Here is a 19,739-nt window from a genome sequence, read left to right on the forward strand (position 1 = left end):
CTGGAAAGGGTTAATAAACAAAATAAGTTTTAGTTTTCTGCCTTATGGTTTATTTTCGTCTTTTTTTCAAAAAAAAATACAATTTGATTACTTCTCTTATAAGCTAAAGTAAAACCCTCTTCCATTCAAAAATAAATCCATAGTGTTTAAGAAGCTGCTTCAAAGAACCTGGACCCCCAGCCCTGTCGTTAGTTAAGTGAATGAAGGAATGAAACTCAGACAACAAAATTATAGGCCCTAGAGCTACAATTCGACTGAGGAATCATCATCTTCTCCTGGTCATGGATATCTGAGATGAGGACGTTGTACTCAATGAACCAACATCTTATTTATTTATTTGTTTATTGAGCTAAACAAATAAATAAATAAGCTGTTTATATGTGTGAGCTCGTGGCCAAGTCATTAAGGCATTGGACTAGCTACCTGAAGGTCGGGAGTTCGAGCCCCAGCCGAGGGAATGTGTTGTGTCCTTGAGCAAGGCACTTAATCACACAGTGCTCTGCGACGACACCGGTGCCAAGCTGTATGGGTCCTAATGCCCTTCCCTTGGACAACATTGGTGTCGTGGAGAGGGGAGACTTGCAGCATGGGCAACTGCCGGTCTTCCATACAACCTTGCCCAGGCCTGCGCCCTGGAGAGTGAAGACTTTCCAGGCGCAGATCCATGGTCTCGCAAGACTTAACGGATGCCTTTATTTTATTGAGCTACAGCGTGGAATAGGTGCTTCCTGCCCTTCGAGCCACGCCGTCCAGCAACTCCCAATCAGCCCGATCACAGGACAGTTTACAATGACCAATTAACCTAGCGGGACCATGGGAGGAAACTGGGGCGCCTGGCGGAATCACAGGCAGCCACGGGTAGGACATACGAGCTCCTCAGAGGCTGTAGCAGGAGTTGCAGCCGGGTTGCTGATACTGTAAAGCGTTGTGCCAAACACTACGCTACCATGCCGCCTGTGGGTGCTTGACAGTCTTCTTTTTCCTAAACGGGTGCCATTGAGTTTCTTTGCTTTGTGGCTGCCTCTAAGGGGATGAATCTCAAAGTTTTATAGAGTATACATACTTTGACCATAAACTTTGAAATGTAAAAACAGCTCAATAGTTCTGATTCAAATAAGTTTAAGAAGCACCCACTGTAGCAAATCTTAAATAGTTATTCACTACTTAAAACTGTAGGGTGCTATTCAGCTGCATTCACCCTGAAAACAGTTTGCAGAAGAATATTATCATGACTCCCCTCCTTTGGGTCCATTTTCCTTGGACTCTGCAGACAATGGAAACATAAATCTCTTCTGATTTGGTTGGATTATAGCATTCAACAGTTTCTTTTTATGTTGACCAAAAGAAAGAAGTTGCAAATGGACTAACTTTGGGCCGCCTAAGCTTCAAAAGTGGCATCATCAAAGCACCTGGCAGTGCTGTTGGGCAGGTCAGCTTTCTCTCCAGTTACCATTCATTTAATACACCACCCTATTGGAGCACCCTCAAACAGCAGCAATGGTGAAACACTGATTCAGAACGGCAATTGTGAATTGCAAACTCATTTCAACACTCCTATCTTTGAAAAGGTAGGGATGTGGATTTGCCCACGCTACACCAGCAAGTGCTGTGCCCAATTCTCCATTTCGGTTTAACACTCAGAGCTTTACCTTAAGGACACACCATAAAAAAACTACAGCACAGTTACAGGCCTTTCAGCCCATCTAGTGCAAGCTGAACCATTTAAACTGCCTAGGCCCATCAACCTGCACCTGAACCGTAGTGCTTCATACCCCTCCCATCCACGTACCTATCCAAACTTCTCTTAAATGATGAAATCAAAATCACATCCACCACTTGCGCTGGCACAAGTCCCACACTCTCACTGCCCTCAGAGTGAAAAAGCTTCCCCTCATGTTTCCCTTAAACTTTTCACCTCTCACCCTTAACCCATGACCTCTGGTTGTAGTCCCACCCAACTTCAGTGGGAAACGCCTGCCTTGCCTTCACCCTATCGAACCCCTCATAATTTTGTATACATCTCTCAAATCTTCCCTCAATCTTCTAACTTCTAGAGAATAAAGTTCTAACCTATTCAATCTTTCCTTGTAGCTCAGGCCCTCTAGTCCCAGCAACATCCTTGTAAATGTTCTCTGTACTCTTTCAACCTTATTTACATCTTTCCTGTAGGTAAGTGACCAAAATTGCACACCAAATAATCTCAACAACGTCTTATACAACCTCAAAATTACAGTTTACAAAATTCTAATTCTGTCGACTTTTCAGGTACGTTATTTTACTGACTGTTGTTCATTGCAACCTTATTTTGATTTTTGTTCAGAACAATCTCTCAACTTCATTTGTAAATGCAAGGTTACTGACAATGGACAACTATTCAGTTCACTTCCCAGTTAAGGCCACATGCAAAGATGACAGAACATTAATCCCTTGATTTTGCTGAGTCGGGAAACAGCAGTAAACTATGGATATTTCTTTTCTAAGAAGGAGTCTGCAGTATCCTTGCAGTGTGCAATGGTAGAATTGAATCTGGTTGCAGTACGTCACAGAGGGATGGTTGATCAGCAAATATTTTGTTTTCTCATATGAAAACTGGCATTTGGGGAGAGCACCAGAGGCCCAGCATTGCCATTGGTAGAGTACCCAATGCCAATCGGTCTCCAATGTTGCCTTCTCAAAGAAACAAGAAGACTCATTCAGAAGTAAAATTGACTGAAAATATTCTGACATCTACTAAAGGCCAGAAGAAAGAGAGAGCACCTCCTTTAATCAGACACCTCTTTCATCTTTTTCTATTTCAAGCAAGCAGAAAAGTTTGTGAGGGAAAATAAATACTCTCTTTCAGTCTTATGGTTTTTGTATTTTGTGTTATCGCCCATACTTCCATTGTTTTGTTTTGTGTAGGGGAGGGGGATTGGGGGTGGCCGATGTTCTTGTTGCATTTTGTATGGGGAGGGGTTTTAGGGGTTTGATGATCGTGTTGCCATTTTTTTTTTGTGGGAGGGGTTGGGTTTGCGGTTTCTCATTTGAACTGACTTCTGCGATTTTTCTTTGTTCCGTGGCTATCTGAAGAAGACAAATCTCAGAATTGTATACTGTAAACATCCTTTGAGTGTTTGAACCTTTTAGAACCTTTTTTTAATCCCACTCCTTGCCCCAGAGGGCAGAGGAAGTGAAGGAAATTCCACAGTTAATGACTTAAAAAGAAGACACAAAGGAAGAAATAAACTAGTAAGATAGCTTCAGGGTCATATTTTGAGCACTTAAATAGAGCCAGTTGCTCGACTATTCGATAATCTGCCAGTCTGTGCACTTGAATAGATGACAGACGGATAAGTAAGCATTCACCAATAAAACAAATTCTCCACACCCATTTATTTCCACAGTTGATCACAACAGATCCTCAAATATTGGAAGCTTCAAAACAGCTTGGGTGACAAAGGTGGTCACTCCACACAGACACTGAAAGGACAGACTCACAGAGTGACCCTTTAGATCAGGAGATCCCAACCTTCGGTTAATGGTAGGAGTCCATGGCATTACAAATGTTGGGAACCCCTGCGTTAGAGGCAGTGCCATTCCTCTTCAGTGGCCAAGTTTCAGCAGCAGACATCAAGGTACACTCAGTGTGTGTGTGTGTGTGTGTGTGTGTGTGTGTGTGTAACTTCAGGAAGCTGAGTTTTACTGCTGAATGCCCACCACTCACTCAGTTTGTACAAGAGTAACTTCAGCTGAACCAAAGCGAGAACATCTGTGATGAGAATATTTACAGAGAAGTATCAAAATAACAACATTCAGTACACCATACCAGATGGACTATGGGACTCCCAACATAGCTAATGACGTGAGTGGCAAGGGTGGAGATATGTCTCTACCAAAGGAGGTGTAAGGCCATCCTTCCCACCGCTAGTCTGCAGATCGCCCTTGGGCAAGGTGTAGCACCTGCTTAGTCTCTCTTCCCACCCCACCTCCCAGTCAGGGTCATGCGAAGCCATGGGAGCCAGTGGTGGATGGTCGGATGAATAGCCGGTGCATATCACAAGTCCTGGTTATATGACCAGTGATACCAGACCGACAATCTCTGAAGAGTATTGATAATGGCCAGGGTCACTCATCTTGTGAAGACACTGCCCAGAAGGAGGCAATGGCAAAGGAACAATTTGCCAAGAACATGGAATGGAAGACCGTGATGGCCCACGTCATACGACACAGCACTTGATGATGATGATGAACATAGCCACGTTTCCTCCTGCTAGGTTGCAATCCTCACCCCATGGCCAGGGGGTGAACAAGACTGCTGGATCAACTTCCCGGCCAGCGTCTGAGCAAACAATTCAGGGATGCGAAACCCCTCAGAGATGCAGAATGTTGGGGGTTAATGGTGAGGGATCATCCTATCAGGTAACAATAAGTACCTGCTTTCTAACTAGCTCAGAAGAGCTCAGTTGATGAGGGAAGGCAATGTGTTCCACGACCGCTGTGTCAGGTAGTCTTTGGTGGGGCGTGTGTGGGGGGAGGAGGCAGGGAGAACCCTCCAAGAGCACATCCTGTCAGAGCTGACAGACTCGTCAGTACCTGTTGCCCTCAGCTCCTCCCTGGACCTCTGGGCCCCCACTCACAGCCTAAACAAACACAGACTAGAAGACAGAGCTGCTCCCTGTTCTCACACCCCGGCAAACCAAAAGTAATGCTATTCACAGGCAGGGCTATCCCAATTTCTAAGTCACAGGTAGAAGGCACGTGTTAAATAGAAATTTTATTTTTCTTATATTCAGTGTGGAGCAGGCCCTTCTGGCCCAACGAGCCACACCGGCCAGCAGCCCCCTATTTAACACTAGCCTAATCACTGGACAATTTACTATGACCAATAACCTTGACTGAGTATATCTTTGGACCGTGGGATGAAACTGGAGCACCCAGAGGAAAGCCTGGTGGTTCATGGGGAGAATGTATAAAACTCCTCACAGACGGCGCTGGAATTGAACTCCAAGCTCCGGAACGCCCCAAGATGTAATAGTGTGCTACCGTGGACCCCCTACTGCGCTGCTACTCGAATGCAGTAAGTGTGATGGGACAAAAGTTCCTGGCCTCCACCTGCCAACTGCCTCTCATTCCACAACTGAGATCAGGGACTTCTGTCCTCGTCGCAGCACTGCGAAGTATCTGATGCATTCCTCGAAGGGGTCCCGTGCAAGCAGGAGCTCAGGACTGTAACACAGGCCAAAATATTACCCTGTGCCCCGAGAAGAAAGTGCATTATTGTAGATGAATGTGGAACTTCATGAGGAAACAATGGTCCTGTTACCCTGGTGTCCACTCTAACTACATGCTACGATCACAGGGTTGAGCGGTACGGTATTTGCCGCGTCGGACTGACGCTTTCGGGGATCTGTTGCACAATGAAAAGACCGATCGGTACTCAGCTCTACTGATATCAGCACAACACATCCTGGGAGGAATACGCACCGTGCTTTTTGTCGCGCGCTCGTGCGTCGATGTCACGCTGAACACCTCGAACAGCTTTACGTTTTTTGTTTCAGCCCATGTGCACGCCAACTGCCCAGCTACAGACTACAAGTAACAAGTTTGCCTTATCGCAACATTGTGTCAGCTGTCCTCGTGGAGAACGGCATCTAAAAAACACAAAGAGGGCAGTCAGAGCTGTACTCGTATATCCACTCACCCCCAGCCACCCCGAAAAGCAGCGCATCCTCTTGCAAGGCCAGTCACAATTAAACAGGGAGCTGCCACCACAGATACAACGCGGATCTATCAAGACACAAGATTGCTAGCAATCTTGCTGGAGGAACTGAGCAGGTCAAGCAGCATCTAAGGAAGGAAGGGAACTGCCGACATTTCAGGTCAAAACCCCACATCAGGACACAGGATAAATAGTGATATTGGTATGATGGTCTTGGCTGCAGCAAAGGTGTTGGAAAGGCAGTCTCTGGCCTCTGCTGCACAGTCCTATCCTATCACACTGCTGTAGCAGGAGCTTTCCTTAGAGGGGGTCCTAAACAGGTGATAGACCAGAACTGCAACCTACAAGTTCTGAGTCCAGACACAGGGGTTCGAGCCGAATCGTTGGCAATTTCTTTTCTCCAGCAGATGCTGCTTGATTCACAGTACTCCTCCGGAAGGTCATTTGGTGAACCCGCCAAGGCTCACTTCAACCTACTTCTGTCCCTCGTCTCTTCCACCTCCCTGCAGGAGATGCCTCAGATGCTAGCCATCAACTTGAACTCTGCTCCAGCACCCATTTATGGTCCTGCTACCCTAACTGGTGTCTATTCCAACCGTGCAAAGATCTGGTTCAAACTGACACTTTCAGTGACGTTCGTCAGACTATTCCACAACTGCGAGCTACCACAGTTAATCCAAAGTCTTACTTCACCCCACATCCATACCTATACACCTTCCCGAACTTAACTTATAGTGCTTGGACCCCCAACTCAAAACATTGTCGGAATACTAGTATCAACTAGCTCTTCACAAGCCCAGAAATAAACAACATTCATGATACAAAAATCACACTGATTAAATCAAATTTGCCTTTCTGAATCTTAATTGCCTAACTATTCTTATGCACTAATCCAGAGATCTTTTAGATCTTGTGTGTAAAACACATGGTTTATTCTTATCTGTGCTGTTCTTCCCTTCTCCTCCTTAGGCTCTCACAACAACCCAGCTAAAACAGATTTCTCTCTTCCCCCACATTGAAGCCGTGGTCCCGGGTGCATTTATCCTCAATTCCCTCACACTTGTTCCTTCTATAATTTTTGCCAGCACCTCTGAGGTGCTCACCTCCAGCTCCTTCAGTCACAATCCTCTAATCCCCAGCATCAATAGCAACACACGTAAGATGCTGGAGGAACTCAGGAGGCCAGGCAGCATCTGTGGAAAAGAGTAAACAGTCGACGTTTTTGGCCGAGACCCTTCCTCAGGGCTGTCAAAAGACCTTCAAGCTGTGCCAATAACGCTTGTGCCCTCATTCCTAGTTTCCTTGCTCCTTGAGGCCACACTCTTTATTCCCTCACCCTCCAATCACCCCAGTTGAGTCCCTTCACCCTTGGTTCCTTCCTCTCTGATGCACAGACCTCTAACCCCTCCTACCCAAGTGTCCCTCAACCCAGGCCAATTCACCACAAGTCCCCTCACCCGAGCAGCCACATCCCTAAGTTTCCACACTGCTGGTACTTTCACCAGTGTCTTCTCGCCCCCTGGTGCCGCACCCAGGTTTCCTCATTCCTAATCCCCTCACCGCTCATTCCATCACTTCTCATGCCCCCAGCCAAGTATCTTCACCCACACTCCTTTGTCTCCTCACCTCTTCTATCATCTCTTCATCCACACTGCACTCACCCTACTGCTCACCTCCTGCACCCTCGCTCCTCGTCACTGGTACCTTCACTCCCTGTACACTTATCCCTCACCCCACTGCCCTCATCCTGTCCACTTCACCCCCATTCCCCAATCCCTCTCGTAGGCTTCCAACTCACGAAGGTGGAAGGAAACATAAAAGCTTTAATGTTTCCTTGACACCACTGCTTTGTCCTTGACGGTGAACGTCACCAGCCGAAAGAGCTGTAAAGAACAGCCTAGAGAAGTAACTTAATAGCTGCATCCCTAACACCTGCACATCAAACATACTGCAACTTATTTTTGTAACAACTACCGAACAATTGTGGTTGAAAAGTAATTGAGCTGAGGAAGAGGAGCAACAGCTTCACAGCTAATAACACGTTAGGTTCTGTGCCAAGAAATCTGCAATGCAACGCTAGGACAGCAGCGGACGTGACGAGTCACAGTTACAACAGAAATGCGCGATGGCGTCAGTGGCATTGAGAAAGGACTCTCACTGGTAATTCCGTGCCCCTCCTGAGAAAGTCACTGGGAAAATAAGCTAAACTGCTCATATATTAACTGAAAACTGGAACAGGAAAGGTCATTCTAAAAACGCCAACAGCTGTCAAGGTGCAACTGGACATCAGGGGCACTTCATCCAATAATTCTGTACCTGGGCAGTGACAGACAAGGCACTGTCTCTCTGACATACACGTTGCACTTGACATACATGGATCACACCGCACGTAAAACTCCATGGCACGTACTGCAAGCATGCAACAAAAAAAAGCACTGTGCATACACAAGTTGCATTGTGTGCATCATACGTAGCCATGCTCATGCGCACGGTACTGTATGTGTGCATTAAAGATCAGCCTTACTTGTCACCTGAAACATACAGTGAAATGTGTCACTTGCGTCAAATCAAGTCTGCGAGGATTGCGCTGGGCAGCCTGCGAATGTCATCGCATTTCCGGCGCCACCACTGCGTGCCTGCAACTTGCTAACCTTCGGAATGTGGAGAAAACCGCAGCACCTGAAGGAAACCCCACGCAGTCACGGAGAGAACGTACAAACGCCTTACGGACAGCAGAGGAAATCGAACCCTGATCTTACCGACAGCACTGAAGACATGACAGTGTCACTACATGCTGATGACTTAATACACATAGAAACCCCAAGAATAGTTTTTTTTAGATATTTGTTTTTCAGAATCTGGGTATTACTGACAGGACCAGCATCAATTTCACTCATGAAAATGGTAGTAAAACGCCTCCTTAATCTCTGCAGTCCTTTTGTTGACGGTACCCCAACATGCCTTTGGGAACAAAGTTTTGGGAATGACAGAAAGCAGTGATGAAGGAAGGGCGATACCTTTTCTAGTAAGATGATTTGCAAATTGAAGGTGGAACCTGCAGATGTGGCGCTTCCAGGCACTCTCAGCCCTCTTGTCCTTCTCAGAGGCAGAAGTTGGTGGTTTGAGAGATGTTCACCCGCAAATCTGCGAGGGCCGTCTATTGTGTCTGGTGCTCCCGATGTGGCCTCCTCGACACTGGTAAGATCCGTTGTAAATTAGAGGACTGCTTCATCGAGCAGCTCCACTCCATCTCCCAAAAGCAGAATTCACCGGTGGCTAAACATTTAAATTCCCATTCCCATTCCTGTTCCAACATGTTGGTCCATGGCCTGCTCTTGTGCCATGATGAGGCCACCCTCACGGTGGAGGAGCAGTGCCTTATATTCCATTTGGGTAACCTCCAGCCTGATGGCATGAATATCGATTTCTCCTTCCAGTAAAAAAATTCTCTCCCCTCTCCTTCTTCTATCCCCCCACTCTGATCTCTTAGCACTTCTCATCTGTCTATCACCTCCCTGTGGGTCCCCTTCTCCTATTGTCCACTCTCCCCTTCTATCAGATTCCTCCTCTCTAGCCCTTTATCTTTCCAACCTACTTAGCTTCACCTATCACCTTCTAGATTTCCTCTTTTCTCTCCCCCCACCTATTTAATCCGGCATCTTCCCTCTTCCTTTTCATTCCTGAAGAAGGGTCTCAGCCTGAAACGTCAACTGTTTATTCATTTCCACAGATGATCTGCTGAGTTCCTCCAGCATTTGATGTATGTTGGTTTGGAAGCTGTTGTTGGGAGCCAGGCAGCCAATTAAGAGTACAGATTATTGATGGTGCACACTGTTGCCTCTATGAATCAGAGGGAGTGAATGAATGCTTAGGATGGTGGATGAGGTGCCAGCCATCAATTTGAAAGTGGGCACTCAACTCTTAAGAAACACCTCAGCAGAGAAGGTCTGAAATCAAGGCTTCGATGGAAGTATTTTCAAACAGCAGTGAGGCTGACGCTCATCAGCGGCTGAGCCAAGTCCACAGCTAAAATCAACTGAATCTGTTACCACAATACCGAAATTATTTTCAAAACCTGTGACCTCTTTTAGCAGCAACAAACACACCCAGATATATGGGCTCCTGTAATTCTGGTCGCTTGCACACCCACAATATTTATGCCCTCATTTTCTGTAACTTCATTTCGCTACATTCACTCTGAGCTCTGGAACTTCTGATATAAATTTCCCCTTTGTAACGCTCCTTATCAGGTTTGCTGACCAAACCTCCTTCGTCTTCTTGGCTTCAAATTCTGGAGAATATTAGTTTCTGCAAACTGCCTCCAGGAAGTTTGTTTTTAATGGTAAACACGCTACATAAATGTAAGTTGGTTGTGCTGTTGGCTGTTTGGTTAGAGGATTGAATGGGACCTGAATCAGAATCAGGTTTAAAACGGCAGCAGTACAATGCAGTACATAATAACAGAAAAAAAAACTGTGAATGACAGTAAATATATTTATATGTGGTAGTTAATTAAATAAGTAGCGCAAAAATAGAAATAAAAACGTAGTGAGGTAGTGTTCATGGATTCAACGCCCATTCAGAAATCGGATAGCAGAGGGGAAGAAGCTGTTCCTGAATCGTTGAGTGTGTGCCTTCAGGCTTCTGTACCCTCTCCCTCGTGGTAGTAATAAGAAGAGGGCATGCCCTGAGCATTGGGGTCCTTAATGATGGATTCCTTTTAGAGGCATTGGTCTGTGAAGATGCTACGTAGTCTAGTACCCATGTCGGTGCTGGCTAATTTTACAAATCTATGCAGCTTACTTCGATCTTGTGAAGTAGCCCACCCCCCCCAACCCCCATACCAGTTAGAATGCTCTCCACACTACATCTGTCAAAATTTTCAAGTGTTTTTAGTGATGGCGGCAAAACCCTAAACAGAGAGGGTTGGCACTTCCCTCCAGGAGGAGGGAGGAGAGCACAGAGGGAAGAAACTGAGAAAGAAAATGTTCACCTTCTGAGCAAAAAAAAAAAAATCCAGGCGGTAGGAATCTGAATCGCAGATTTATCCTTGGCTTTCTTCTCCCGGGGAAGGTAGAGTCACACACAACAAAGAGAAATAAATGGGCCTTTTAAAAGCTGGATACACATATTCCTGTACTGAAAACACAGCCAAGTGTGAAATCTAATTCCCATTCCTGCCCTACATAAAAATAATTAAAGTGAGCAGGAGCACAGTGACAATACATTATTCAATTTTATATTTCAATCCATTTCATTATAATCTTTACCTATCAGGTCATCACACTCAGTGAAATTGAGCATGTAAGATTTGGGGCCTTTGTTGGCTATCCTACTGTACTCAAAATTAATACCTCACTCTCTTCATCTTCCTGCTTATAAAGAGGACGCACTTCCCCCTTACGCGATTTACCACCTGCACAGGGCATCACAGGAACTTCAGAAGAAGCATCAAGCTCCAAGGATTTGAAACACAAACCAGAAATCCTTCCAGCAGAAACCACAAGCAGTGACTTTACATCAGGGAGCTACGCTGTGATATTATGTGTGCGCGGTCTCATTTCTGATGTTGGCTCCTTTCTCCTCTGTGCTGGGAAGTTATTTGAAATTGCAATTTGCCAAGGGTCACTCCTGAGAATCAGATGTACACTGTAGTTAAGTGCAACTGGGAGATTTTAAGTGACAGGCCCAAGTTTGAGTACCTGCCGCAGACTGTCGGCCTGCTGGAGTATGCTGACAAGGTGCCTGGGCTCCGTCCAGTCAGCGCAGCACGGGACCTAATATGAAGATGACCACTCACAACAGCTCATCAAACACGTTGAGATCCTGATCTCCTGTTCCTTCTCTCTCTCTCTCCTCCCATTCCCTCTGTCCTTCTGTCTCCCCCCTCACTATTCTTCTCCCTCCCCCTCCCCCTTTCTGTCTCCCCCTCTCTTTCCCTACCCTTAAAATGTAAAATAAATTCACTTTCCCTGAATGGCTACAAAATAGAAATACACCTCATACTTAAACAATCACTAAGTTAAATACCGGCCTTGCGTTTAACTTCTGAGGTTCATTTTTTTAAACAAGCAAACCAGTTGTTTCAGCTGCAGTTCATAAACCAGTCAGATACCAACAGCCGACAGAAACTGGTCTTTCAACTTGGCTGCCCCTGAAGGGGGCCCTGCTCTCCCTGTCCTGCCTTTCCCATCTCAGGCAAACTGACCCTGGAATAACACGGGGTCAACTGTGGCGGGAAAAGAGGGGGGAGAAAATTCCTTTCTTTCTCCCTCTTCAAATCGCACAATACGTCAAGCTGCCAACATGCCTGGTGGAGTTTAGTTGATTAAGGGACTGCAGCATCCACTTCCTGTGCCCAAATGCATTCACACAAAGGAAGGATCTTTGACGTGCTATGCATTTTAATATTCTATGAGTTTATAATGCATTAAGTTCAAAGAACTCCTCGAGATTATGAGCTGACACCGATCCCCAACCCATATCTGTTACCTCAAAAATGAATATGTCCTTGGAAGTTTCACAAAATTCAGGCCTCAGACAATCCAAATTTTTTATCCTGTTTCACCAATAACTAAAGTGTCTGAAGGAAAATCACAACAGTATAGAAATTCATCCTCTGTTTAATGGGCTTCGTGCGCAACGTGGTGACAACTATACATCGAACTCCCACCTGAAATTCTGCTTCGGTCACTTTAGAATCATCGTAAGAGCTCAATGCCCACAAGTACTGAAAAGACATACAAGGACGTTACCAGGACTTGAGAGATTGAGTTACATGGAAAGGTTGGACAGGCTAGCTAGGACTAAATTCCTTGGAGCGTAGGAGACTGAGGGATGATTTAATAAGGTTTCTAAAACCATGAGGGGCATAGATAGGGTGAATGCTTTCAGTCTCTTTCCCAGGGTTGGAGAATTAAGAACTAGGGGGCATGGGTTTAAGATTTACTAAGAGCTTGAGGGGCATTTTTTTACACAAAGGGTAATACATATCTATGTGAAACGAGCTGCCAGAGGAAGTGGTTGAGGCAGATACTATTACAAGGTGAAAAGACAGTTGGACATGTATATGGATTGGAAAGATTTAACAAATACAAGGGATTCTGCAGATGCTTTAAATACAAAGCAACAGACACACAAAATGCTGGAGGAACTCAGCAAGTTAGCAGCATCGGGACCAAGGCTCTTCACCAGGAATGGAAAGGGAAGGGGGTAAAAACAGAATTTGCAGAATTTTCAGGCACCTTCCCCCTTCCTTTTCAGTCCTGATGAAGAGCCTTGGCCTAAAGCATAGAAACAGTACACGAGCAACAGGCCCTTCAGCCCACAATATTGTGCTGAACCAGCTAAAAAGCAAATCAAAACACCCAAACACTAATCCCTCCTGCCTACAGCATATCTATATCCTTCCAGCTTCCTTACATTCATGTGCCAATCCAAACGTCTCTTAAAAGCCTCTAATGTATTTGCCTCTACCACCATACCAGGCAGCATATTCCAGGGATCCACCACTCTGTGAGTAAAAAACTTACCCCTCACATCCCTCTTGAACCTATCTCCACTCACCTTCAATACATGCTCTCTGGTATTAGACATTTCAACCCTGGGAAACAGATACTCTCTGTCTACTCTATCTATGTCTCTCATAATCTTATAAACCTCTATCAGATCTCCCCTCAGCCTCCGACACTCCATCCCAAGTTTCTCCAGCCTCTTGTGATGGCACATGCCCTCTAAACCAGGCAGCATCCTGGTAAACCTCCTCTGCACCCTCTCCAAAGCCTCAACATCCTTCCTATAGTGGGGCAACCAGAATATTGACTGTTTATTTCTCTCCATAGATGCTGCCTGACTTGAAAGGGTTTAGAAGGTTATGGGTCAAATACTGGCAAATGAAACCGGTTTGGATGGGGCATTTTGGTCAGTATGGATTAATTTGACCAACAAGCCTGTTTCCGTGTTGTAAGTGACCACAATGCACATCTCGTGCACACAACGGAGGATGGATTTCCTATTTTGATCTAGTTTGGTTTCACAAAATTATTCTATGGCATCAAAAAAAAATCAATTTGTGACGACCCCAAAATAATTTTGAAAGGTCGGCAACCCAATCCAATGCCTAACATCACTTCCAGGTTGAAGGTCGGCCTGCTTTTACAGGCCGCCACTGCTGTTGGTGGCTTGGCCGTGTGCTGAGCTTCCTATCATCCTGTTGCTTTCCTAACTATCATTCTAGTTTCCCCCCCCGAATCATCTCAACTTGGACTTGGGATGAGATCACATGTAATTCTGCCCACCTAAATTCACAACCCGTGTGTGCACCCTAGTAGTTTTTAATGGGCAACTTAGAACCATGGACTTCAACAACCGGGAGTTTCAAAGTTATAACAACTTTTTCAATGTTTCCCCAGGCAATCTGGCTTACTACACTTCAGCAAGAACATGTAAAGTCTGCTGTTGTTCCACCAAGTTTGGTGTATTTGAGCATTTGAGCCGGGGGGCGGGGGGGATCACACTATCACCATTTGCCCCAGGGTTCTCTAAACCTGAGAGGGATCTAAAGCTTCTGCAGTGTATTTAGTGTTTAAGTAATATTTGAGCGATATTGTAAATGTATGGTTTGATCAAGCATTCTTTGTTGTGTACATAATCCATTATGGGTTCTATGTAAGAAGTATGTGAATGGCATACGTCATTACGCCACTGCGTCACGTGTGAGCACCGCACTAAAAGAGAACTAAGTAAGCAAGTTATCCTGGACTCCCGAGCTTCTCGCTCGCTTCATTTCTGGAGTAACAAAACATAATAGCTTCTACTTCCATGTAGAAATCGGGCAGGGAAAGGATCACAATGGGTGAGAACCTTTTCCAAATTTAAGTTTCTTCTGACATGAAGAATTCCCACTTGGTGTATACAGGACCACTCAATACTGTTAGCAGATGGAGGATGGGAGGCACTTTACTACATAAAAGGAAATATATATGAAAATGCAACCTTTAAAATATAGATGAAATTCCTTTCTTGTTCCCACATTCTGCTGTCAAACAAAACATGTGACAAGTGCCTCCTGCTAAGAGCATACATCTTTAAGGATTAATTTTCAATACCATGCCACACATTATTCCCCACAGACCACAGATAAGAAAAGTTACCTGCTTCCAGTGAATATTTTAATTCTTTTACAAAAGAAGCCAGAGACCAACACTACATGCAAGTTGTCAGATTTAGAAACACCTTGAAGAATCATATTGTGCTGGCTTAAGCTTAGTCTGAAATTAATAAAAGCACTTAGAGCATTGCATAAGCTGTGAAAGTTCAGTGGAAGTAGTAAGGAATTAAAAGTACTTAAAACTCTGCACAAACTGTGAAAGTTCAGTGAAAGTAGAGAGAAACAAGTCTGAGATGAGTACAAAGCACATTTTTACGGTTGCCAAAAATCAAACAGGGTACACAATTCACTAATGGACACACCAAAAATATATATTGGATGCAAACTTTCTGAAGAATCATTCTAACCATCAGTCTGTCAAATCAAATATGACAAATATGCCACAGTGCAGACAAGCATAACTTGTCAAAGATACAAGCAGATTTGCGGTTTCAACATTAATATTAAGATAATACTGATTACAAACTCTGGGTTAGATAGAGAGAAGAGGGGCAGAGAGAACATCAGAGGTGAACAAAGATGGGAGATACAGATAAACAGAGTCGGAAACAGGCAGACAAAGACAGGAAGAGTAAACGGGCATGGATAGATGTAAAGGAAGACAGACAGGGAAATAAAGATGGACAAATACTTATTAGTTGGAGAGCTATGAATGTCTTTGCCTGCTTGGTCTCTATAGAGAAATATAGAGACCAAGCAGGCAGATACAGACAAAGATGTTCCTCCAAAGAAGTCCAGACCAATAGGCAAAGATGGACCGACTTGGCATAAATAAACATAAAATGTTATGCGTATGAGAGATAGAGCACCAAAAACAGGGTCTTCAGCCCACTCAGTCTCCCTGACCATGAAACACCCATTTTACGCTAATTCTATAGTAATCCCATTCTTATTCCTCCACTTTCTCTTTAACTCTTCCCAAATTCTACCCCTCATCCACACATGAGGAGCAATTTACAGTGACCAATTAATTTACCCACCTGCATGTCTTTGGGATGTGGGTAGACGGTCAGGCAGACACAAGAATTTTGATACAAGTAGTCAATCATAGGCAGATGAAAGACTATAGAGGAGTCAGTGAATAGACATTGGAAGGTGCCTGAACAAAGGAATGGAAAATGAATAACGACAGATGAGAACAAACAGACAGACAAAGGGAGTCACAGAGAATGATGCAGACAGACAAATGAAGATAGACTGATTCGAACCGAAGGACACAGATAGACAGACAAACACAGAAATTCAGGTGTAAGGAGATGGATACAGTGGAGACAGGGAGACAGGAACTACTAAAGAACAGAGACAGATACGTGGATGTGAGAAGACAGATACAGACAACGGAGTCAGGCAGGAGGACAGACACATCTGTGAGGCCACAAGAACATGCAATATATCACATACAAGGCTTTACAAAGTTGGCAAAAACTGCACTGATCAAATTCAGCATTAAGATTTGCATTCAATTGCTTACGAACATGTTAAAACCAAACCCACAGCTATAACATTATCCTGAACATGCTGGCCATTGACACTATAAACATGCAATAATGAGCAGAACTGTTCATGGTGGAGGGAAGGTTTATTTTATCTGAATTATAAGACTGGACACTGATAGTATTTGCAGCATTTCATTTGGTAAAATTAACAGTCCTCCAGCAAATAATTATATGGAGACCATTTGTTTTTATTAACACCAATTATTTTCAATCCTTCGCTGAAAGCATAAACTCCCTGGGGTGGGCAGGGGTGTCTTCCCTCTCCTGAACATTCAGACTTTTTCAGCTGGGGAATGAGGCAGTGGAACCAACTCTCAAATCTTGAAGATGCCACCTCTCACCAACTCTCTCCAACCCTGGTGCCACCTCTCCTCTCCCGAAGATGCCACCTGTCACCATCTCCCCTCTCCTAAAGATGCCACCTGTCACCAATTCTCTCCAACCCTGAAGGTGCCAACTCTCCTCTCCTGAAGGTGCCACCTGTCACCAACTCTCCAATCCTGAAGGTGCCACCTCTCCTCTCCTGAAGATGCCACCTGTCACCAACTCTCTCCAACCCTGAAGGTGCCAACTCTCCTCTCCTGAAGGTGCCACCTGTCACCAACTCTCCAGGTGCCATCCCTCCTCTCCTGAAGATGCCATCTGTCACCAACTCTCCTCTCCTGAAGATGCCACCTCTACCAACTCTCCTCTCCTGAAGCTGCCACCTATCACCATCTCTCCAATCCTGAAGGTTCCACCTCTCACCAACTCTCCTCTCCTGAAGGTGCCACCTGTCACCAACTCTCCTCTCCTGAAGATGCCACCTGTCACCAACTCTCTCCTCTGCTGAAGGTGCCTCCTCTCGCTGGCACTCCTATCCAGAAGCCTGGTACATCTCCTTTCAAATGTGCTGACTTTCAATGGTCTTCCTTCCCTGAAATCCCCTCTCCCTGATACCAGTCCATACTTGAGTCTCTCCTATCTTACTGTGCTCACTTTTGCTGGCTACAGGTACTAGTCACTCTCCATTCTTTTTCTCAGATGATTGTGTTTCATATTTGAGTTTATGATTGAATTATCTGACCTGTGTTGCATCATAACTCCCTCACCCCCGACCTCCCCAGGTTAACAGTGAACAAGTTCCAGGAAATGAAACTGAAAATTATAAAGTTAAAGCTAAAGTAGGTTGTATAGTTGTCCATCAAACCATTTGAACAAGCTTTTTTTGTTTAATAGCATTCCTTTCCTTACTTCACCTTAATAGGGGTTCCTAACCTGGGGTCCATGGAGCTTTTGGTTAATGGTAGGGGCCCATGGCATAAGAGAGGTTGGGAACACCTGCTTTACAAGTTAATGTGATGTCAATCTCCAAATTCTGAGATAAACCCAACAGAAGTGAAGCAACTTCAGCTTAGCGGTGATAATAGTCTCACAGAGTATAACATGGATGTCAAGACCCCTAATTCGAGGGGGAAGCAGAGTGAAACTACATTGTCTCCTGTCACATTGTGCACACATCCACTTGGACAGAATCCAGACCCATATTGGATTTATGATTTTACCAAACAGTTGCTAAACCATTTATATAGCTGAACATATTCCACATATTAGGTCAAACCAAAAACTCATAGTCCCTGATAACACTAATAACCTCTGTAAAGGGACTGACTGTATTCAAAGTAATAGTGACACTGTCTGTAAGAGGATGAACTGTATTTGAAATAGACACACAGTTTCTGTTACAGGGCAGACTGTCCACATGGTACACTGACAGTGTCTGTAGGAGAACTGATGGATTCATAATAAGACCAACAGTGTCTGCATAGGGATTTACTGTATTCGTAATAAGATTGACTGTGGTTGCATGAGAACTGACTGTATTCATAATATAACTGACATTATCTCTAAGAGTTTTGAATGTGTCACTGAGAGGATTGACAAGCCTAGATTTTTCCAATAATTGTTACTTAACATTAGCAGTAAGTCTATGGGCTTCCAGCAGGTGTTAAGTACTGTCGAAAAGAAACCCTAAGCCACTGTTTCCTCCACAACTGACAGAGGGGAGTTATACATTGCCAACTAGGCAGTTAGCTAGGCCGCCCAATACAGAAAGTACTGACTTGTTATTCCATTGAAGTCCAGGGTTGACACTGGGCAGCGATCCACCAGACGGACAGAGATGGTGAGAATTAGTAAAGGAGAAGCGAGAAGGTTGACTGTGGCAAGGTTGGCTCTGCCCATGATAGACGGGCACATCTGAATAATATTACTTATTCAAACCACATCAGGAGATGGCCAAGGACAGACAGAGATGGAGGACGTTCATTGCTGCCTTAAATGCCAGTGGCATAATGGGCAGTATTAAGCAAAAAACACATTAATGATGTCTTCCTTATCATTGTCTGCCCATGTTAATAAGCAAATGAGACCTCTACTGTTAGACTACACTATAGCACTCAGGCTGCTGACAATATCCATGTCTTGAAAACTATTGTTGAAAATTCGGTAGTTTATCACACCTTTCACCTTTTATCATTTGCATGAGCTTTCATCTCCCCTCCCCTCCCAACTAAAACAAGCTCTCCAACTTCCCTTCAGGATTTGCAAAACATCGACTCTTATCGCCAAAATCACATCTATCAGAATCAGATTTAATATCATCAACATATGTCGTGAAATTTGTTAATGTTACGGCATCAGTACAATGCAATACACGCTAAATAAACATATCGAGAAAAAAATTAATTACAGCAAGTATATATATGTCTATTAAGTAATTTAGTTAAAACAAGTAGTGCAAAAAGACAGAAATAAAAAAGTAGTGAGGTAGTGTTCAAGGATTCAATGTCCATTCAGTAATCCGACGGCAGAGGGGAAGAAGCTGTTCCTGAATCATTGAGTGTGTGCCTTCAGGCTTCTGTACCTCCTTCCTGATGGTAACAGTGAGAAGAGGCCTGGGAGATGGGGATCCTTCATGACGGAAGCTGCCTTCCTAAGGCAGCTCTCCTTGAAGATGTCTTGGATACCATGGAGGCTGGTACCCATGATGGCGCTGACTAATTTTACAATTTTCTGCAATTTATTTTGATCTTGTGCAGTATTCCCCCCTCCCCCACGCCACACAGCGATGCAGCCAGTCAGAATGCTCTCCAAGGTACATTTGTAGAAGCTTCCGAGTGTTTTAGTTGACACTCCAAATCTCTTCAAACATAGAAATCAAAGCACGAAGCTTCAGCGTGCCATTATACTGCAACAGAAAGGAGGCTAAGAAAGTATCAGAGTCGAGGTTGAATCCTGCACCAGGGCTTACTTACTGGGCTGTGGTTGGAAGCAAGCGCCCAACCAAGTGGTACTGAGGGAAACTGTAGGCCTCTGCAACCCAGCTAAGTGTCAA

At 44.6% G+C, this 19,739-nt stretch overlaps 1 protein-coding gene across 3 annotated transcripts in view; it reads right to left on the reverse strand.

The window, feature by feature from the left end:
• Positions 1-19,739, reverse strand: part of mn1b (meningioma 1b) — a 183,604-nt gene that overhangs the window by 150,506 nt on the left and 13,359 nt on the right. The window contains exon 2 of one of the 3 annotated variants that reach the window (XM_063034455.1): positions 5,464-5,630. The exons of the other annotated variants lie outside the window; for them this stretch is intronic. Coding sequence (XP_062890525.1) covers positions 5,605-5,630 — 26 coding nt within the window. The 3' untranslated portion in view covers positions 5,464-5,604. The remainder of the gene's footprint in view (positions 1-5,463; positions 5,631-19,739) is intronic. 3 annotated transcript variants of the gene reach the window in all.

The sequence above is a fragment of the Mobula hypostoma genome, chromosome 27 (assembly GCF_963921235.1).
Source record: "Mobula hypostoma chromosome 27, sMobHyp1.1, whole genome shotgun sequence".
Taxonomy (NCBI): domain Eukaryota; kingdom Metazoa; phylum Chordata; class Chondrichthyes; order Myliobatiformes; family Myliobatidae; genus Mobula; species Mobula hypostoma.